At 34.7% G+C, this 23,050-nt stretch overlaps 3 protein-coding genes across 4 annotated transcripts; 2 read left to right on the plus strand and 1 right to left on the minus strand.

The window, feature by feature from the left end:
* The first annotated feature begins 2,573 nt into the window (after positions 1 to 2,573).
* On the plus strand, positions 2,574 to 12,868 carry LOC104902518 (uncharacterized). 2 transcript variants are annotated; one of them, XM_010690313.4, is made up of 11 exons: positions 2,579 to 3,071; positions 4,004 to 4,287; positions 4,391 to 4,585; positions 6,655 to 7,001; positions 8,218 to 8,509; positions 8,839 to 8,997; positions 9,933 to 10,298; positions 10,870 to 10,935; positions 11,036 to 11,084; positions 11,627 to 11,750; positions 12,384 to 12,868. In XM_010690313.4, the coding sequence occupies exons 1-11, from the start codon at positions 2,678 to 2,680 to the stop codon at positions 12,466 to 12,468; spliced, it is 2,361 nt and encodes a 786-aa protein (XP_010688615.2). In that variant the 5' UTR covers positions 2,579 to 2,677; the 3' UTR covers positions 12,469 to 12,868. The 2 variants fall into 2 exon arrangements, with proteins under 2 accessions (XP_057248115.1, XP_010688615.2); XM_057392132.1 differs by lacking the exons at positions 10,870 to 10,935; positions 11,036 to 11,084; positions 11,627 to 11,750; positions 12,384 to 12,868 and adding an exon at positions 10,528 to 10,820 and having other exon boundaries at positions 2,574 to 3,071.
* A 413-nt stretch (positions 12,869 to 13,281) lies between these two features.
* On the plus strand, positions 13,282 to 15,321 carry LOC104902519 (hypothetical protein). The gene has a single exon (XM_010690314.4). The coding sequence runs from the start codon at positions 13,444 to 13,446 to the stop codon at positions 14,734 to 14,736; it is 1,293 nt and encodes a 430-aa protein (XP_010688616.2). The 5' UTR covers positions 13,282 to 13,443; the 3' UTR covers positions 14,737 to 15,321.
* A 193-nt stretch (positions 15,322 to 15,514) lies between these two features.
* On the minus strand, positions 15,515 to 17,671 carry LOC104902520 (high mobility group B protein 7). Its single transcript, XM_010690315.4, has 8 exons — positions 17,332 to 17,671; positions 16,705 to 16,787; positions 16,547 to 16,595; positions 16,347 to 16,460; positions 16,196 to 16,253; positions 16,056 to 16,100; positions 15,869 to 15,955; positions 15,515 to 15,772 (listed from the first exon to the last, which is right to left on the minus strand). The coding sequence occupies exons 1-8, from the start codon at positions 17,466 to 17,468 to the stop codon at positions 15,725 to 15,727; spliced, it is 621 nt and encodes a 206-aa protein (XP_010688617.2). The 5' UTR covers positions 17,469 to 17,671; the 3' UTR covers positions 15,515 to 15,724.
* Positions 17,672 to 23,050: the final 5,379 nt, after the last annotated feature.

Genomic DNA, 23,050 nt, shown 5'->3' on the forward strand with positions numbered 1-23,050 from the left:
ATATTTCTGATGCTCCTAGTGTATTTGTTCAAGTCTATACATTTTGAAGGGGAACCATTTTGTTTGTGGGAGAATTTGGAAATGGAAGTCAATTTAGTATTATACAGTTTAAATTTTGATGGGACTACTGAGACTTAGTTTTTAATGTATCCAATGTTCTTTACTTCTTATAATATGTTACTAGAATTTTTTGCACGCGATGCGTGCTTGAATTTTTTTCGAAACAGAAACTCGATTTTTTCGGCATAAGAGTCAAAATTTGAACATTAGACGTATGAAATATAATTGTTTTTAGTTGCAAATTTAATTGGTTTAGTTTCTGTCACTTAAGTCTCTCACCATTATTTTTGTCTTTTTTTTTTTTACTTTTCAAAGTTAAATTCTATGAACAAAATAGAATTTTATTGAATTTATTTATGATTTATAATATTATAATTTTTTAGTTGATTTTTGAATTAAGTATAATACTAAATTCTAAACACTATAAAAAAAAGTAAATAAATTTTTTCCTTGTCTAACTTCTAAATTCTGATTTCACTACAAAAACACCTCTATTTTTTATCATGACCCACCATTAATTTTGAATGGTTCTTGAGAATAGTGATTTGTAAGTAAAATTTTGTAAATGTGTTTGTATGTATTGACGTTCTAGGTTATTAGTTTTAGTTTGTATGTTAATTTTAAGTTTTAATAAAGTTTCCCGATTATTTGAGTGATTTGCGTGATTTTTATAACGTGATTTTCTCAATTGTATAAGTGATTTGTAAAGTTTCTTCTTTTAAGTGATTTGTGAGTGAGTGTTGTAAATTAATTTCGATAGTTTTATTTGAGTGTCGATTTTGATTTTTGACATTCCTTTTGTAATTTAGAAAGAGAAGGGGGGCAAAATAGGCATTTCAAAAGAGGACACCATTGCTCACCCCTTCCCTTATATAATTGAGATTTGCCACTTAAATCGGTGTAGAGTAATTTTTCTCCTTTTCTAAATGTTCACACTTTGAGTTTCAATTATATTGAAATTTTAAATTTTACATACACAATCTGATTTTGCATGAAATGGTCATTTTAATTTTTCTCCTTTTCTAAATTTTAACACTTTGAGTTTCAATTATAATTGAAATGAAATTTTAAGTTTTTCACACACAATATGATTTCGCATGAAATATGCATTTTTAATTTTTCTCCTTTTCTAAATTTTAACACTTTGAGTTCAATTATATGTGAAATGAAAATTTAAAATTTTCATACACAATCTGATTTCGCATGAAATGATTTTCGCAAATTAATGTAATTTTTTTTTCCTGAAAAGTTGTTCGCAAAAAGATTTGATATTGTTTTGTTTTTCAAAATTTATTTCTGAACATGGATATTTTGCAAAAGTTTTGGGCAAAAATTTTACATTGAAAGTTTTTAAAAAAAGAACTAAATGTGTCATAAATGAATCAAATTTCATACACATCTTGTTTTCTGATTTTATATGAAAATGAATCAAATTTAAGTTTAATTATATAAAATCCCTCTTCAACTAATTGCTATTATCTCCATTTTTTCAACTACATAATAGTCGACTAATGTGAAATAACTTTGAAGATTAAAAGAATTATGTACCTGTTTGAAAGTTTCCAAATCGCCGATGGACGAATGTGTGATATCACTGTCAAAATCTTATGTTTTTCTCAGATTTGTGTTTATAGGTAATTTTTGTGAGCATGTAATTGTGAATGGTTATTGAGAACAATGATTAGTAAGTGAATTTTGTGAATGTTTGTATGTATTGACGTCATAGTATATTAGTTTTGCTTGTAAGTTAAATTTTTAGTTTTTTGTAAAGTTTCCTGATCATTTGAGTGATTTGCGTGATTTTTACGACGTGATTTTCTCAATACGTTCTATGAGTGATTTGCGTGATTTTTACGACGTGATTTTCTCAATACGTTCTATGAGTGATTTGTAAAGTTTCCTCATATAAGTGATTTCTGAGTGATTGTTGAAAATTAATTTCCGATGGCTTTGTTTGCCCCATGTTGGTATTGTTAAGATTCCTTTTGTAATTTAGAAAGGGAAGGGGAGGTAGAATAGTCAGTTCAAAAGAGGACACCGTGGCTCCCCCCTTCCCTTATGTAATAGAGATAAAAGGTGTTGAATATATATAAATAAAAAGATTGCAATATACCTTCTTTGTTCCAAGTTAATTGCAACATTTTTATATGTTTTTTTTTTATATAGAAAAAGAACAATTAAGTATCATTGTGATTAAAATTATAAAAGCACAAAGATCGGATCCGTCACTATCCAACGCAATAGTAATGACACGACTTTCACTAAATTTAAACATATATTGACAAACAATACGTAACTGTTGAAAAAACATAGGGTTGAAGTTAAAGAATAATTATATATATATTTTTTTTCTTATTCAAATAAGCAACGAAGGCCGGACAAAAAAGAGAAGGAAGATTCGAACCTGTGGCCAATCGTTGACAGCACTTTAATCTTAACCATAAATACATACATATAAAAAAAAATTATCCTCCTCACCAAAAAAAAAAAAAAAAATTATCCTGGTACTGTATGCAACTATGCAAGAACGAATTTACGGATTTGAAGCTGATGATAATATTAAAAATAAAAAGTAATTAAGTTGAAGAGATTGTAAATTATTATTTGTAAGTTGTTTATGATGCTGACACGAGTAATTCAATCCCCATTATTATCATTAGTAGGAGTTTCAGTTTCCCACAATTGCAATTGCTTGACTCCCAACTTTCGTGGTGTTTGTGTTGGAATCAGTAGTAGTGTCAACACTAAACTCAAACACTACTTCAATCACTGCTACATCTACTCTCTCACATCGAATTCCAACTTCCATTGTTGTTGTTCATCAATGGCGTCGGAAACAGGAGAGAAGACGGTTGTGCCGCCGATAGCAAAGAAAGAGAAACATGAGATAGAGATGTTCGGCGACATCAGAACTGATAATTACTATTGGCTTCGGGATGATTCTCGCTCTAAAGCCGATATTCTCTCTCATCTTCGTGCTGAAAATTCCTACACTGATTTCATCATGTCCGGTGATTATTTCTCTCTCATTATTATTACTGCAATTATACTCAATCTGTCAATTTTGTATTGGATTCGTCAAATTAGCTTTTACTATATCTGTCAATTGTTTCGCTTTTTCGTTTAGGGAATGTATTATGTTTCTGGAAGCTCAAATCAGTTGCTGTTTTGCTAAATCTGGAATGATTCATCTTTTTAAAAGTCTAAAAGAATGATTCATCTTCAGTATTGATGCTGATTTTGCATATTTTAGTTGTTGCTGGTTAAATAGGTTGAATATTACTGCGTGAAAGTTGATTCTTTTTGTTTTCTTGGCCTATCGCCATCAGAAGTCGGAACTTAAAGTGTATTCCTTTTTCTCTCTAAAAAGTTGTGGAATTGATTTGAGGTTTAGAATTTTAGAATGAAATTTTAGTATTGTTTGCTTGTTAAAAGTTGAATACGGCGATTTTTAAGTCAAAGAAAGATGTAAGAGGTTGTCAATTTAAGAGGCTACCATGAATCATCTATAGATGGAGTATGGTTTGGTTGGATTTGGAAAGCTTATCAATGAGAAAGTAGGAAAAGAAAAGAAAAATTAAAGCTGTAGAAAAAACAGATTTACTTCTTTTAGTTTGTAAAAGAAGAAAAATATGTGCAAGCTTATTACTTCATAAGATTAAAGTTGATACTTCTACTTCCACAACGAACTACCATTCCTAGCTGTGGAGAAGTAAATTGTCCGAATACGTTTGGAGTTATCTTTTCAATTTTACTTTTCTAAATGTTTTCTCTCTCACTAAAAAAATGGTGGTAGATTTTGAAAATTCAGTGATTATTGAACTTTCACTTGGTTTCAGAAATTACTCTAGTTTAAGGTTCTTGAAGACACTATTCAACATGTGGTTGTGGGCTCCCCAGTTAGTATTTAATAGTTCTCACCACAGACATTATTTTTATACAGGGACCAAGCAATTTGAAGAAAAGCTGTATGCAGAGATTAGAGGACGAATAAAGGAGGATGATATGTCTGTACCTTTACGGAAAGGGAACTACTACTACTATGAAAGGACCCTAGAAGGGGAGGAGTATGTGCGACACTGCAGGCGTGCTGCTCCAGACAGTGGAGTCCAACTGTCTGTGCATGATACTATGCCAACTGGACCTGACGCTCCTCCTGAACATGTAATACTGGACGAGAATGTTAAGGCTAAGCAGCATGCGTACTATTGCGTTGATGCTTTAAAGGTAAGCTTGCATATTGTTGCTCTCACACTCGTCCATTGTTAGTTTGGGCTTTTGGCCACACACTTGGATAAGGGTAACATATTATTTGCTCTTGTTTCTCTAGGTAAGTCCAAACAATAAGCTGGTAGCATATGCGGAAGATACTAAAGGGGATGAGATTTATACTATTCACATCATCGATGCTGACACTCTAGAACCCGTTGAAAAGCCTCTAGTGGGTGTGACATGTGATGTTGAATGGGCAGGCGATGGGGCCTTGTTGTACGTTACAATGGATGAGATCCTTCGACCAGACAAGGTATCAACATTTTTAGTTGAGCTTAATTACGTTTCCTTTTAGCGTTTAAGTATTCGTTACAACCGCTTCTGGTTCTATTCTAAGTCTTAACGCGAGTTAGTAGCATCTTAATGTGCCCTCATGTGAACTGTGAGAGCTTTGGAATCTTCTTGTCTAGGGCAACAATTTTGGAGATGGTCAGTTTCTTATCAAGTTATCTTGTAAAGGAGTGTGGTGAATTTCATCTAAGAAAAATGAGTGGATCCATACTATTATATTACATTATGAATGTAGTAGACATTATATAGTCATTTTTCTATCATGTAAGGGAATGTGGTCGATTTGATCTAAGAACAATGAATGGATCCATACTAGTATACTACATCTGTACATCATGAATTTAGTGGACATATCATAACAATAATATTAGCCACCTGGATTTGCGGAATCCATTGTCCTCTTTTCATGGGTATGTTAAATCCAGACAACTAATGTCCAAGAACCCCCGCCCTTTTTTTTAATGTGACACTATTTGCCTCCCGTGTTTTTTTAATACTGTATTATTTTTTCTCCTTCCCCTTCTCCTTCTAACCACAATGACAACCACCGGCACCAATACCGCCAGTTCGTCGCCACCACTAGCACCATCACCTCCTTCCTCCCTTCTCCTCCTTCCTCCTCTTCCTTTCTTCTCTCTTCTCCTCCTTTCTTCTCCTTCCTTGTCCACTACCGCCAGTCCGTCGCCACCACTAACCCAAAAAAATCGTCATTCTGGTGGAATCGAAATAAACGAGAGGTTCCATGCCAAAATATTTATAATTTTTTTAAAAAAAAAATTAAAGAATAAAAAGTACATAATACGTTAAAAATACAGGCGGTTTTAGTAAAATATTGGAGGTTGATAACAAAGCCCTTTTTTATCATCCAGTATGGCCTTGAGAACTCAATCTTTTGATATTCACTTACATTTGGAAGGCGAAATATTCCTAATAGGCAAAACTTAAAAGGTTGTTTTTCGTTGTTTTCTCCGAACAAGATCCATTTGGGTGCTTGTTGATTAGAGGTAAGTTTGGCATTGGGTTAAGCAATCAGCACGACATGAACCAACATGGAAAAATCATGTATTTAAGCCTAGGACCGGCGGCACAGCGTTTCCTGGCACGTGAGCCTGACTCTTGAACGTTGCGACATAGCAAGGGGCCATCATGCTTCACCAGTCCACCGGCACAACCTATTGACATCGCTAGGTTGAAGAGCCATCAAAGCTGCTTATTGAGTATGTGTCGTGTAGGAGTAGTAGTAAAAAAGTGAAGCATGCCTTCACTAACACTTTTATATCAGGGAGCAAAAAAAAATTCGTGATTCTGTTGATGATACTTAACTAAGATATTTGGGATTAGGAATTCTCATGTATGCTGGGTACTGTTGGTCTGTTGCAGACCAGAACTAGAATCTGTAAAGGAATCCCCTGCTCCACCAGATTTCTCACAGTAGCACAGAAAATAACAGTATGTAAGAGAGAAGAATGGAGAAAATATGAGCAGAAGAGAGAGACAGGTTTTCTTGTATCACTCAACAGAGGAAAATAAATACAAAGAGATCTTCGAGTGACCTCACACTCCTAATGATATAATGACAATTAATTTCTGGATGATTTCCTCTTAATTACTATTTCTATATTTGTACTACTGCAGTAGTACTATTCTTTCCTCCCAAGAAGTTTCTCTGCTCCTTCCGACTCACAGCATCCCACCTAGCTACCTAGCTGTCATGTGACAGGATTAGGTATTCCTTCAGATTTCTTCTTGCTGATGTGGCGCCTAGAATAGGTAATTCTCACTGGTGGCCTTGTTTGGGCTGGCTGATTGGCTGGGTCTATTACATAATCTTTGGGATGGATATGTTGCTAGGTTTTCATATGTGGACATTGTATGTTATCCTTATAATATATTTAGGATTTGTTGTAGTGTTTATTGGTCATTCAGTACTTTATGATTGCCATTCGTTTATTCTGATTTTAACCAAATTTTGTTTTGTTGTAGAATAAGCTAATGAGCCTCTTTTGTGCAACTTGCAAAATAAATTGACAGGTGTGGTTACATAAGTTGGGAACGGAACAATCAAGTGACTCTTGTCTTTACCATGAGAAGGATGAAAAGTTCTTTCTTCATCTTAATGTATCTGAGAGCGAAAAATATTTGTTTGTTGCACCTGGAAGTAAAACTACAAGGTTTATCTTCTATCTTGACACATCCAAACCTGAAGAAGGACTCAAAGTTTTGACTCCTCGGACAGAAGGTGTATCCACGTATGCCAGTCATCGTGGTGACCATTTCTTTATTAGAAGGAGGACTGATGTGTGCTTCAATTCGGAATTGCTAGCTTGTCCAGTGGAAAATCCATCAGCTATGACACTTCTTCTCCCACATAGGGAAAGGCAAGGCTCCCTTTTGTCTTTTTCTTTGTTGTTATTTTTCCGGGAAAGTATTATAGTGTCTTGTGCTTGGTTGTAGGCACGACTTTTGTGGTTTCACTGGACTTAAGCTGACACCTCATCTAGTTGTAGGCTACAGCATGTTCTTTCCATTTATTCATAATGTTCTATCATTCTTATTTCTTCTAGTGTGCTTATAAGATATAAATGGATAATAGGCAAAAAGCATGACATTTTTGGTTTTATTCAATTTCAGAGGATCAGTTTGTAATTATACATCATTACCTAACTACTGGACTACTCACTCTGCATGCTTTATATCTACCCGAAAGCAATGATTGCTTCTGCTAAAACATCACCTACACTACCCACTGTTGTATGCGTATACTAGAAAGAAAAGGCATCTAGGCACCAAGGGCAAAGCAGTCATTCACCAACAGACAATAGCAGCAGAGAAGATATGATTTGTGGAAGGGAATATTCTGAGTCATAACAGAAAGTTAGTTGCATTGGAGTTAGTAGCAATGAAGTGAGATTGATGAGAAAGTAGAATGCATTGTGATAAAAAAGGACTGATGTACAAGGAATGTGATTATCCAGAAAAGTGAGCTAAAGGAAATCATGGTGGGAGAGACCTTGACCTCTCCGAAGATGAGAGTTCTATTTGTGAGATTACATTGATTTTATCCAAATACATCTATCCTATTATTCCTAATTCTATTTTGCAATTTCTTACTGTTTTGGTCTTGCTAAGAATAGCGGTTCTTAAGTCTTAACAGCTTTGTCCTGCATTAGTACTGTCAAGATATGCTTCCTTGAGAAACAAGGGCTCTTATATATGATTAGAGAGAAATCAAACACCTATTTGCTTTGTGTTTGTCGAGTGATGACTGTTGTACTTCATAGTTAGTGGAGCACTAGCCAGTTACAGCTCTTTTTCGAGTAAAATTGAGGGTCTGACAACTCAGGTATTTATCAATTGATTATGCTACTCCTCGTGTGATTCATAGATAGAGAAAAAAAGTAATCTGATGTTTATGTTGGTTTTGTATGGTTATCCTGGTGCTGTGTTTGTAAAAATTATATTTTCTGCTTTTTTTGGAAATAAATGAAAGGCAAAGGATAGCATTGTTTAGATCTTGGTACCTCTGATGTTATCTATCCTTACAAGTATATATCTTGTTTGTCTGAGCCTGACGGTTGGTGCACTTCTATGCAGTGTAAAACTTAGAAATTTCCAGCTTTTTCAGAATCATCTTGTCGTGTTTGAGCGTGAAGGCGGTCTCGCTAAAGTAGTTGTTTATCGTCTTCCTGCCATTGATCAGCCACTTGAACACCTTTCTGGGGGCCGCAATGTTGACTTCGTTGATCCTGTATATGATGTCCATTCTTTGGAATCACAATTTTCCTCCAATGTACTAAGGTTCTCATACAGCTCTTTGAGGACCCCACATTCTGTATATGACTATGACATGGACAGTAGCGAGTGCGTCTTGAAGAAATCTGATACAGTAAGTTTTCTGATTGCTCTATTTTTTAAGGTAGTATCTGACACAAGATTTTATATACATGTACCTCAGAATCCAAACTCTGTGTCCTCACTTTTCAGCCATCTGTCTAAGAGTTGAGCAAATCTTGAAGCAGGAAGATTGTTCTTCTCTGGCTCTTCTGTATACTAGAACCTATAGCATGTCCAATGTTTGGGATGAGGGGAATTTGTTCCATTTCATTCTCATTGTCTTTTTTTACTTTTCTTCCTCTTATGAAATATACCTGTTTTCACTTTGTTTTTCCAAATGAGATGGTATTTATCATTCCAAGTATTTCACTTGTTCTTCAGGTATTAGGTGGTTTTGATGCATCAAACTATGTGACAGAAAGAAAGTGGGCCACTGCCTCAGATGGTACTCAGATTCCATTATCAGTTGTCTATCGGAAGGATCTTGTGAAGCTTGATGGTTCTGACCCATTGTTACTGTATGGCTATGGATCATATGAGGTAAGATTTTGCTATGATGTAGCCATTTTTATTTCTTATTTTTTTATTCACTGGAAATCTTTAATCAGCTGCTTTTATTACCATCTCCTTTTGGATATATTATTAATCACAGAGATATATTGAACTGTAACATAGTCTTTTTGTTCTATTTATCCTCCAATATGCACTGTGTGGCTGTGTCCCATTCCCATATTTGCTGACACTTTTAGTTTTGCACTATTCATATACTAACCTTGACCTTTAGTTTTACTAGTATATAGAATCATATTTTATTATGTGAGATATTAGATGCATCTCAATGTATATTTCAAATTTTCAGAATGTTTAGTAAATGATAAATTAAAGATATTATTGGTCAAAGTTGTGTGTTGGCAAGCGTAGCAGTCACAATGTTACAACTATGTTGAAGGAGGGAATATATAGTTATTGCTGCTGTTTGTTCTCTGGGATATTTTGCATTGAACTGATATTAGGGGAAGAGGTGCTATAGACATTATCTTGTAAATTAGCTTAGGTAGCTTGGGAAATAAGCTAGGGAGTATATTAGAGGAAAATTAGTATATATAGTGAAAGTTGGATAGAGGAAAAACATGTTGAGTATTGATGAGTATGTGAGTTAGCTTTTAGGAGTCCAATGGGAGAGAAAAAGCCTCTCGATAGCTTGTAATTATCACTTTATTTTGCTGTAATTTCAGTTTATAAATCAAATCTTCTTTTTCTTCCTTAATTTCTGACATTAATGGTGTCAAAGCTATGCCAATTCATAGCATATTCTTGCATATATGAGACATCATATATTATCATGAAGACCTCCTGCAGGGAGAGTTTCTGTCCAGATAGTTGTTGGATACGCGCTAATGTTTGACAGATTTGCATTAATATATTTTAAGTTGGAAAAGTTCTTTGTTGACATTTGTTGAATATGCTCTTGGCAGATATGCATAGATCCTACCTTCAAGGCATCAAGGTTATCTTTGTTGGACCGTGGTTTCATATTTGTCATAGCTCATATCCGTGGTGGTGGAGAAATGGGGAGGAAATGGTATGAGAATGGAAAATTTTTAAAGAAGCTGAACACTTTCACTGATTTTATAACATGTGCCGAGTATCTTATAGAAAATAAGTACTGCTCAAAGGAAAAGCTCTGCATACATGGAAGAAGTGCGGGAGGATTACTAATCGGTAGCGTCTTAAATATGCGACCTGATTTATTTAAGGCTGCCGTACTCGGTGTACCTTTTGTTGATGTTGTAACAACCATGCTTGATCCAACAATTCCTCTGACAACTGCAGAGTGGGAGGTAATGTTAATATTTTCTTTCTTAACATTACATACCATATAAGAAAACAAGACCTTCTCCGCTACATTTGAATTGACACATGCACGCGTGTCTACTGGTCCCTTGTTTTTGCCTTCTAGCTAATATAACGGACAGTGTAGGCCTATACTGTATGATTACCAATTGAATTTTTCTGTCCTTATTGATTGAACTGGATAAAAAATCATTTTTTGCTTGTTCATCGTTAAAGTTCTAGAGGCAGTTGGGCTTATCACTGTTTGGAATAAAGTCAAAGGACTGCCTTCTGATCAAATGTCACTGAGATCTGAAATAAACTCAGGTCTGAATTATGTTCTGAATTTAAATCACTTAAGATATGCAAATCTATGGCCTGCATGTCAGAATTGATTTTAAGCTTCTGCGAAATAATGCTATTTTATACATCCAGATCGATACTAAGAAGTTTTTGATCTATTTTTCTAATTTTGATTATGTACTCAGTAGTTGTCTTCCATATCCTTGTTCTTATCGTTTAGTTCTTCCTAGTTCTTAAAGGTTTTAAGTAACTGTAGCATTCTATATGTTGTTATAGGAATGGGGTGATCCTCGGGAAAAGGAGTTCTATTACTACATGAAATCATATTCTCCTGTGGATAATGTGAGTTCTGTATATTTTTTTATAGGAGTACCATTTTGATTTACTGGCAAGTCGATTTGATTCCTGGGTGTTGTCTCTGATTGTTTTGTTTTTTGAACAGGTTAAAGCGCAAAACTATCCCCATATACTGGTTACAGCTGGCTTACATGGTAAGTTTCAAGACTTGTGGTTTGTCAATGGCCTTTTGTTTCACGAGTGTGTGTAAGAGCCATTTGTTCATCCTCTTGTGGAGGTCAGTCCATTATACAAATGTGTGATGGACAGAACTTCGCCAGCTTCCTATGGTGTCTTACTGTATTTGACTACTGTTTGTGAAAGAGCTTCGATTGTTTTCAAAGCTTTCTGGGTTTTTTTTTTATTCTTTGTTTCGGCTAGAGTACCTTAAGAGAGAGCAAAAAAAATGACCTATTTTCTGTTTCTTATAGTGTATGAATTATGATCTTTTTAACTTCCCTTTCACCAATCACTTGTGCAGACAATTTGCCATTTCTCATGCTTATATGTTTAAACATCTTTCTGCTTCTGGAGTTTGTTGTTAAAATATATTCCTCTCCGAGGCCTGTCTTTCAAAGAGTGGGAGGCTTGATTTCAAAATATCATCGACAGCCATAACATCCCTCTCTCGTTTTTTTTCTTAGGCAGAGTTTGCTTGCCCCACTCCCAAATCTAATTCATATTGTGTCTCCTGCAGATCCACGTGTGATGTATTCAGAACCTGCTAAATTTGTCGCAAAACTGAGGGAATTAAAGACTGATGATAACACGCTCTTGTTTAAATGCGAATTTGGCGCAGGGCACTTCGCAAAATCGGGAAGGTAATCTTGCGTATTTTCTAGATGAATGTCTGTAAGCTAAAATTTAGATTAGGTTTACACTCATCACCAGATCTCCATCTGTTTTACTTTAGGACTAGTTATTCTTTTTACAGATTGGATATTACTTAAAATGTCAGAATTAGGAACGAACTGGACTTATTGTGGAGAATTACCTCAGCAGACAGCAATTATATAATAGTGAGTTCGTTGTATTCCTGGAGACCCGTTTATATCACCTGGGCCAGCCATTTTAGGTCTAACGTAGGTACCTAATGATTTTCTATTGACAACTTCAAATCTTCTACACTATAATCATTGATAAACCTCTGCCTGGACACTAAACCATAATATTTCCTTTGGGAATCTTAACTAAGGGTGGAATTGAGGTACAAGTTAATATGGGGAAAGTACGAAGTTTTAACTTTTACTAAATTTAGAACTAGCTTGTAATTTTGGGACGATCTGAATAAGAGATGTGGTTTATTATATAGCAAAGGCGGCAGTTATAAAATCGTAGAGCATGTAAGAACGGTGTCATTAGTTTCTTATTTACTTTTAGCCATTATGATCTCAGTCATGGATATCACGAATACATATGAATTTTTCTGATCCAATACACAACTGTTCTTTCAGATTTGAGAAACTCCAGGAAGATGCCTTCACATTCACATTCCTGTTCAAGATTTTAAACATGATTCCTGCCCCGAAAACGGCTTAATGATGACCATGGGTGCTAGTTGCTCTTGTGTGGCTTGTCTGCAGAAGGGCATCCATGCTGTCTAGTATGTCTCTGGAGGTGATCGTCTTCCCTGCTCTCGAAAATGATGATTGCTGGCTCGACATAACTACTTATTTAGCAGCAAAGCTCCCAAGCTTTAGGGCTCAGCATTGCTCCAACGGAGTTCTAGGGACTAGGATCTTTAATTTTTTTGCAAGTTATTTAAGACCTGTCAATTTTTGATGAACAAAGGATGCATCTTTTATTAAAATATTTATTAAATAGGATTAGGATTTCTGTTGAAGATGATCAACTGCAATTTAAACATACTTTACATTATTAAGAAACTAAGACTTTTTTGAGATTGCTATCATCAAAGATCTCATTTCCTGTCTTCCAAGGTTTGCTTGATGTGTTGATATCTCCAATATGTTTGTTGTGATTTGTGAATTTGTATGTTGCAAAAAAGAGGAGGTGAGGACCAGCTTTGTTGTGGATACAGTAACTAGTAAGTACATAGGTTTGGACAGAGACACTTGTTTTCTCAAGTCAATTTGACACCGGCCACTTCGCTGATTGAGTCAGAAACTATTCTTCCTTATTTTTTAAATCTATAGCAACACCTAATGACCTAAGAGCTGAAAGTAGCAAATAAAGTAACTCATATTCTAAATATCTTCCAAGTGCATGAAAACGTGATACATTGGACCCACAGGCAAACTCGCAGAATTACTAGTATATGTTTTCTTGTTATGCTGTCCTACTCACTTGTGATGCGACTGGCCAGAATTAATCTGAAAGGTATCAACCTTATCACTTCCCAACAATATTTGCAAAAAGCAAATCGAATACAGAAAAGGAGGAATCAAAATCTCAAAATTGTTTTGTTTTTCCCCCTTCTTTTTATCTTCATCTCTACAATTCAACTCTCTCTCTTCTCTTCTCTTGTCTTCTGTTCCCTTCCCAAAACTAGAGATGTCACCTTCATCAGACCAAAGCAACACCTACAGCAGCAGCACTAACTCCTACCTTCATACCCTCTTACAATCAGCCAGACCATTTCTCCGAGGAGAACTCGAGAAGGTTGATCCTAAACTCCCTTCCCTCGTGGCGGTGCTCAGATCAGTTGGTGCAGGGGAGTGCTGGCATAAGCACGGCAGCTTCCTTGATCACCTCGTCGATATCTACCGTATACTCAAACTCTGGGGTGCTCCTGATGCTGTCTGTCTTTGTGGCCTCTTTCACTCTGCTTACTCTAACTCTTATGTCAATCTTGCCATCTTTGATCCTTCAACTGGACGTGATACTGTTCGTGCTTATGTTGGTGATGCAGCCGAGAGCCTTATCCATCTCTTCTGCATTGTCCCAAGGCAACCTTTAATCCATGATCAACTCATTTTTCGTTACTCGGAGTCTGAGCTTATTCAACAGTTGAAAATGTCGGAGAATTCGCTTCAAAACATCAAAGACAAAGGATTATCGAGCAGAGATGAAGAATGGAGACAAAAGATTAACTCTTTGGTTCCTGAAGATGGGTTAGTAGTGAAGCACATTAAGACAGGAGAAGATGTTCGGGTTTCGAGGAGGATTGTTGCCATTTTTGTTTTGATGACTATAGCTGATTTCAGTGATCAGCTCTTTAACTTCCAAGATGTATTGTTTGATAACTCCAACGGTCGACTTGAGTTTTCTGGAAGTAATATTCATTATTTGTGGCCTGGAGATGGGAAGCCAGGACTTTGGATGAACTCGCTGTCGAAGATGGCGGCAGTTTATATGCTCCTTGTTAGAGAGGAAGAGATCATAATAGAAGAGAGGAAAAGGGCAGGAGGAGAAACAAAGGTAGAAGGGAGAGATGAAGATATACAGCTGGTGGTACCGCCAACTTTTAGCAATTGCACTAGAGTTTTGGACGCGGAAGAGCAAAGAAAAGCAAGGGACTTGTACTGGGAAGCTGTATGTGACTATGAAAAGGCAGGGTCAGAGAAAGCAGAGGAGTTGCTTTTAGAGAGTATTGAGAAGAACCCATTTGTTGGGGAGCCTCATGTGGTTCTAGCTCAATTGTATTTAAGCAAGGGAAGGTTTGAGGAAGCCGAAAGAGAGGCAGAACGAGGGCTAACTTTGTTGCTGGAATGGGGAAGTCCATGGGATAAGAGGATGTCCTGGGAAGGTTGGGTTGCTTGGACAAGAGTTCTGCTGATGAAAGCAAAGGAAAGGTCTTGGCCTCAGACTTCTTTTGGTATCCTTAACTTGGGTCTCGTCATATGAATTCCGATCACTGGCATATTTAGAACAACTAAGTTGGGTCAGTTTGATGTTTGCTAGTACTTGAATAAAAGGAGATTAAACTAATACAATCTTTAGATTGTGGATCAAAGCTTCTCATCTTGCTAGCGTGTGGATGCTCCAAGGTGTGTCAAATTATCTTATTATAGAGGTATTTATCTAGCAATGAACAGGTGTTAAATGCTTTAAGATTTGTAACTATCACTTCTGCTTTAGAAAATAGTAATATATCTAAATGTTCTAGTTTGAATGTGCAAACATTCTTTTTATTGCGTAAAAGTTACGAGTCTATGGCCAACTATGTAGCATGGAAATGGTTTAAATTGTGAAAACAATATAACCATTACCATAGGCAGGATCATTCTGAGAAGTATAGGCAAGCCTGGTGATGAAGCTGCAATGGGTGGACTTGTGACAGCCTCATAGGAGACATTCCAAACAGCTTGCTTGGAATTGCAAACAAGTCTCAGACACGCAAGCTTTAGGGCAAACAGAGTGTGTAGATAAATACCATAAGGTAGACTTTGATATGTTCCTTCAGCACATACATTTTGAGTTTTTCTCCCACATTCTTTCTTGATGCTTTCCTTATGAAAAGAAAACTATATTGTACTTTATTCTAATGGCCATGATATGTCAAATTCAATTCATTGTATTGCACAAAATGATGTGCATATTTGGTACCTTTAGCCTAAACAATAGCTAATGGTACTAAACCTAAAATTGGAGATAATGCATAAAGGGCAAAAGGATAAAGATAGATCACAAACTAAGAAGGATGTGCATTTCATTTTTAGCAAGGCATTTAGTAGCACATCCATTAAAAGTAACAAATAATGATTCTAACAAGCTTCATAAACACTTCTATACTTCCTAGACAGAAACAAGAGACAAAATTTACAAGCTAACCATTACCATCCCCCAAAGTAAATCCTACTTCCAAAAGCTTCTAAACATCATGTCCTATCAACTAAGCATCTTCGTCACAGAGTTCTTCAGCTTGATGATCATTAGATTCCTGAATAACAGCAAAGATGCAAAGTGTTAAAATGGAGAGACAGCACAATAAGTTAACCACACAAATAATGTAACATTTATCGCTGTTATCTTTTACCTCCTCATTCTGAGCATTGTAAGTCTCCATGGCTTTCTCATACTCCACCTTGAGCTCTGCAGCTTTCTCCTGATATGGCTTCTTCTCCTGCACAGTCACCAGAAAACACAGTTCAGTGCCGTCAAACAAGACTAAGCAAGGAGCCCAAAAAAGGCACCCTCAAACTTCAAATTACACCAAAACTAACCTCGTCAGTCAAGGCCTTCCATTTTGCTCCCGCCTCCTTGGCAAACTACATATAGTTTACAGATAAGAAAACTGTAAGAAATGCAGATACAGAAGACATTCAGTACCGTAAGAGAAAATGGAAAGGGAACAAAACTATACCTCCTTCACACCCTTGGATTCAGGATGCTCCTCCTTGTACACCTTTCGGAACTCCTCCCTGCAGCATCAGAATACAGTAGCATTTAAGCACAAGTTTACAAGTTTATAGTATTACCAAACATTTACATACACAATAAATTAGAGAGTATACATGAAGACAAAGTAAGCAGTCATAGGGCGCTTAGGCATGTTAGGATCCTTCACTTTGCTTAGCTTTCTTTTCTTTGACTCGGAACCTGCTTCAGATGATGAAGCTGGTTTCTTCCTGTAATCAAGTGCATATAAACTTATCAATACAAGCATAATTTCTTAAAACTAAAATTGAAAAAGAGCAATGATAATTGAACGAACCTCTCAGCTTTCTTCTTAACCTCAGCTGGTTTTTCCACAACAGTTGCATCTAATAATCAGAAATATACCATAATATCAACACTACAATCATCATAAACATGAAATATATCTATGAATAGAAGATATTATATTCGATCAGTCGCAAACAAAAATTTTACCAAGAGACATCTTGATTTTAGCTTCAAGACTGCAGCTGTGCATGTCAATGAGAGCTACTGGCACACTGCTCTTGCATTCCTCACTGTCAATATCAAGCAGACTTTAAATCATACCATTTTCTCATCAACATACTAAAAAAAACTATCACTAATACTGTAATACATACATCATCACAGCCGTACTCACACACGTAAGCTAAGAAAACACACAATTACCACAAGAAATTCAGCAATCTCTCTATCAGCTAAATAGCATCATTAAATTTCACTTTTCCTCGAAACTATAACAAAATCACTAGACATCCATTTAAACTTTCAAAACAAATCAAATAAAATTGATTTTGTCCAATCAATCAAAATGTTTTCTGAAAAAAGAAAAGTAGAGAAAAACACTGGATCTCTCACGAAACAATTTTTTTTGTCCGAATTTCTCAAACTAAAAATGTACAGCTAGATATTACTGCAAACAAGAGACTATAATACGATAAATCAGATTTCAGAAATCAAATGAAATCAACAAATCTCCGTAGATTTGAAAGAAATTAGGATTCAACAACGAGAAAAAGTAGGAAAACACAATAAGAAAGGCATAAACCCTAGCGATGAGAGAGAAAGAGAATAATATACCAACGAGCAAAAGCACTTCCATCCTTAGCACGCTTAAGCGAAAGCATCGCAGCAGAAGACGAAGCCTCAGTAGGAGTATCAGCTTCTACTCTCTTCCTCTGCTTTGGCGGATTGCTGCTCGTCGCTCCTCCTGCCATTTTTACTGCTCAAACTCAAACTCAAACTGAAGAGAGAGAAAAGTAGAGAGAGAAAAATGTTTCAGTAATTGGATTTTGTGATTGAAGTTTTTGAAAGGGTTGATTTGGTTTATAAATGAGTGAATTATAATGGGCGGGGAAAAGAAAAAGAGTGTTTTTGAGTTTCCCAGTGAATTCCAAAGAGCCAAAATTGCAATTTCAAGTTTCGTTTTCTTTCTTCTTTTTGTGAATTTGGCGCTCGATTGAAATTATATCTCCCGCTTCGTAATACATGGATTTATGAGTTGGCGTTATTTTCTGCCGTTAGATTTATGCTCCCCTAAAATCAACGCCTAAGATTGGTTAATATTGTAAATTGTCTCTCTCTCTTTTCAAACACAAAAAACGGCATTGCAACTTGCGGGCTGTCTTAGAAGTTAGGGCTCCGTTTGGTAGGGCGTAAAATATTTTCAGTGTAAAATGATTTTCATGGAAAACAATTTACAATGGAAAACACAATTCCAAAATTAGTTTTCCGTTGTTTGGTTCGATGTAAAAAAAAAGATGAAATCAAAGGAAAATGAAAGGGAAAGTAAGGAGGTAGTGAGAGGAGTGTACAAGAGAGAGAAGGAAAATAGTTTTCCCTTCATTTTGAAAGGAAGATGGCTTTCCATCCTTGGGAGAGTAATTTTATCCCAAGGGAAAATGGTTTTACACTCTTTTGCCAACCAAACAATGTAAAATTGAAAATAGAGGAAAACAGTTTTTCGGGAAAACGTTTTACGCCGTACCAAACGGAGCCTAGAAATATTATATAGATAGATGGGCTAACATAGAAGCCCACACTACAAAGTCCAACCAACCATGTATATTGGACTTATTCCTTTGGGTCATTTTCTTAACAAATGATGTTCAAGCATAATGGAGATTTAGTTCAAATTAAGATAAATTCAATTCAGTCCAAAATTACGGAGAGTAACTTCTTCATTTCAAAAACACCAAGCAAAACTAATCACATTTGGGATCTAATTTAAACCATAAAAATAACGATTGGAAGCAAAGTCGAACTTTGATTAATTGGTCTTGTAAGAGACCACGTATTTTAAATTTTAAACATAGTCCATTTGATTTGTTTATTCACAATATACGACTTTAAAAAAATATGCACATTTTATGATTTTTCCAAATAAGTAATCATAGTAATCAAAGTTGCAAATTATAAATTCACATATTTCCTGTGTAAAGAAAAAGAAAAAACAATTGAGTGAACTTAAATAGTTGAACTCAAGTAGCAAATATCTTAATTAGAGACTCGATTTTATAGACATGATCAAGTCAAATCGAGTGGACGAATATGTATGTAGTGGCGACGTTATCATCAGTCAGTTAAATGACACGTCAAATTACTTATGAACCTCAACATATGTAGAGATATTCCACAATTATGAGAACACGTGTGAATGTACTAACTCGAAATGTACTCGACCTTATCTGAATAAATTGGACCTAAAGTTCCCAAATGACTTTGACTAAAACTCCATAAACATGTACTTCCTTGTATGCCGAATGAACATTTTTTATGTAAAAGGAAGGTAAACTCAAAATTACACGATTTTGACGACTTGATTGTTACTTTTAATTAAGAGTAATGTACATTTCTCATGATAATTCAAAAATATTTTAATAATCGACTAATATTTACCACGAGACACACATTTTTTTGTAAAAAAAAAGAAGTTACAACATCAATAATGTTTTGATTGCTACGTATAGTTTGAGATCAATGTTTATTTCATGTAAGTACCATCCATAATTTTTTTTTTGTATTTTTTCAACATTTGCTTTTGTAGTGCCCCAACCACTAATTAACTATTTAAGATGGCCTAACTAGCAGCGGAATGCCTATTTGGTCGAAATATTATTGTCGCACCTTCGGTAAAGAAGGTACAAGGCTACAAACATATAACATATTTAAACATTGTGAGACATAATAGCGATAACTTAAACAACTTATATTATATTAAAGTAGAACAATGTTAACGTTACTTTATATAACATCAATAGCTTACATTCAAGTATATGGTCTTATATCTTAGTTAAGTTAACCTTACAAATTAGTAGCACTACTACTAGATGATTTAATGAGGTGGTGGTCCTTGCCACTAGGTGTAATATCCCAAATTTTTATAACTATTTTATAAAATTTATTTTGTTATAATAAGATTTTATAAATATAAAATTTTGAAAAATAAGTAAAATCATAATAAATCAGATTTTTATGAAACTGTTTTATTTATTAAATCAGATTTTTATCTTTAAAAAAAAAACATTCGAAATCAGATTTTTTTTCGTTCAAATAGAAATATAGAGAGGAAAGAAAATTCTGAAATTATAATTTTAGTTGGTTTTGGAAAATGATTAGATTTTTGTAAATACTTATCTTTTGGTGAAACCCTAGATTTACATATATATATATATATATATATAATTATTATATAATATATATATATATATATATATATATATATATATACCCAAATACCCATAAATTCCCACGTAATTCACTTTCTTCATCTCTTTGGTAAGTTCTAAATTTCAGATCTACACCCACCATTGTTATTTTCGAAGGTTTTTAAACAGAAAAATAATATAAACTAATAAATTTTTAAAAACCCGACACCGCGACTCCGACGACTTGGCCGGAGTCCGGCGCCGATCTTCTTCTTCTTCCTTCTTCGTTGCCCTCTTTCTTCGTGTGCGCTGCTTTCTTTTATTTTCCTCTGTAGTTCCATGCTTTGTTTTCTTTGTCTACAGGAACTTGAAGTTCCCAATTCCCATACTATCTTATTCAGTTACTTCTATATATAAAAAAAAAAGAACAGGATTACATGTGCAGCAAAGTCCACGAGAGATTCGTGACTTGCTGTCACATGAAAGTTGAAACAATTTTCAAGAAAAAAAATTTCCTTTTAAACTGTGACGATGCTGTCACGTTTTTTTTCAAGTAAAAGCTTTTTAATTTTTTTTTTCTTTTCAACCTTGGTTATTTAATTTTGTCAACTATTAACCTTGTAAGCTTTGATTAATTTTTCTTTCGGGATATTATATTAAGTGACTAACATTAGGTAATATTACTTGTTGTAGAGGGAAACTTCGTAGAAGGCGATTTTTAGTTGATATTGCTATACTTGGGACGCGAGCGAGGTAATTCACAATGTCCATCAACAACTAGAATCCCGTTAGGAATTGTATGTGCTATGTGTAATACATGTGGTTATGTGATTCTATGTTTATGTTATATGTATATTATGTGACAAGAATAGTATAGTACTTTCTACGACTAAAATTATTATTATTACTATATATAGTACTATTATCCCTGCGTACAATATATATGTATCTACTAGTATTGTTGTTATGAACTTGGATTTTTTTTATGTACCTAATTATACCATCGTATTAAAATTATACTAATATTGGTAATGTACTTAATGGGTATAACTAGTATGTTAATGATGTAACAAACGGTATTATAAGTTGATATATATTGTGACTCTATGAGGCTCTAGTGATGGATATATTGGTTACTATAAATTATGGACGTTATTATTATTATAATTTTATTAAGTGGCTAAGTTGTGAAAATATTATTTGAACTAAAGACGTTCATGTTAATGTTAATGTGATATTTGATGTGTCATAACTTTTAAAATCTATTAATCACGTAAAGTGGAAATATTATTGAGGGAATTATCCTGTGGACTTGGATCCTCCGTAGATAATGAACAGTACTTGATTTTTATTCTGTTACAACTCGTTACTGTCTTCCTCCTAATACTATTGGTGCGCATTGCGGATACCCATTAGATTAGTGAGGGGTGTGCACACTAGGGACGTTCTGCAAAACGATATTGGCCATTGCTCTTAAATAATTGGGTGACGACCCATGTTGAAGTAGGTGGTTACTGGGATTAGTCCCGGCCTACTGACGTTCGATTCCCCTCTAATAATTAAATTTGATGTTGTGTGGATCATATAAACTTGGAGTATTTAAATTGATTAAGTGTGTTATATATTTGTTTGTATTACGTTATACATGTTTGTTTTATGTTATACTTGTCTGCATTGTATTATATTTGTATGTATGTTATAAAAACTATTATTATTTACGGGATGGAGTTGTAATTACTTAGCTTTCGCTAATTTTTGTGTTTTTGTTTTCCTTTGTTTTCTTCCTATTTATGTTGTGCATGTTGGTGAAAGGGACTACGTTGCAGGAATGAGCGAACCTATAGTTTTTAAGTTCACCTAGTTTAATAAACATTACAGTAACTGTCATTCGAGATTGTTTAGTTTTGGTTTTAGACAACTTAGTTTGGTTATTTTGATACTTTGGTTTGTGAGTTAAATTTTTATTCTTAATAATTAGCCTTGCATTTATTTTTAACAATAGATGTGGCGGTAACACCCTAAAGGTTTGGTCAGATATTTTAATGAAAAATGAATGTTTTATAAAGTTTTAGAACCAAAGTTTTGGGGTGTTACACTAGGCAGTACCGTCGTCCCCAACATTATCTAAAACACAAATACAAAACGTTATGAGCCAAAGCTCAGTAACAAGCTACTCTAGCAACGTAAATTCATTTGAATTCATTTTATTTGCAAACATATGGAAAGAATAATTCAAACATTTATGAAAACAACATATATTTAATATCACTTCTATCATCGATTAATCCTTACATCCATTTAACTCTGGTTGCTGCAAAAACAGTCAACTCTGGGACATCTCCCAGCCATATGTATGCACAATTGTGCAAGGGCCTATTGTTCGGGCGTTGCCCTGTACTAACAAAGGACCAGTGCCCTAGTAATAAGGAATAGGCAAGTGTCCTAGTAATAAGTAATGGGCCAGTATCCTACACTAATAGAGGGTTAGTAACCTAGTAATAAGTAACTAGCCAGTGCCCTGATAAACAACTCGGTTCGTGCGCGACCGCCACTCAACTCAACAAACTAGTTCTTACACTTTGACTTTATTATATTTCATAACTTTTAATATTCATATGTGATAAATGATCATCAATCATTCATCTCAACTCTGCCTCGATAACCGAGGAAGCAAAATCATATCTTGATTCCACAACTCATGATAGTTCATAAATAGCATCAAAGTAATAAGTATCATCCCACTATTCAGAATAATTAATCATATTCGTAAACATATTTACCATTTCACTATATACTCATATTTTCATAAACATATTTGAAGGAAATTTCAGATACTATCAATAGTTGTTACCTCGATTTTAGTATAATATAAACCTGGCCTCTTTTAGGTCCTTGATTGAGACCGTCCTTACTAAGCTCCGAATAACGAGTTCTTGTAGTTTCCAATACGAGCATTTTGTAATAAGTTATATCCGATTAAGTATACATTCGTAATGTTGTTCAATGTACGATTTATAGTTTACAAATTAGTTATGTATATTTGTTGAAATATAATTGATTTTATTAGTGTGAATAACTTATACTTAATATTGTAGTACTATAACAATTTATATGGAACCTTTGAATACTTAACTCTTGAAAATTCATAGATA

This window comes from Beta vulgaris, chromosome 9, assembly GCF_026745355.1.
Source record: "Beta vulgaris subsp. vulgaris cultivar EL10 chromosome 9, EL10.2, whole genome shotgun sequence".
In the NCBI taxonomy this organism is placed as follows: Eukaryota; Viridiplantae; Streptophyta; class Magnoliopsida; order Caryophyllales; family Amaranthaceae; genus Beta; species Beta vulgaris.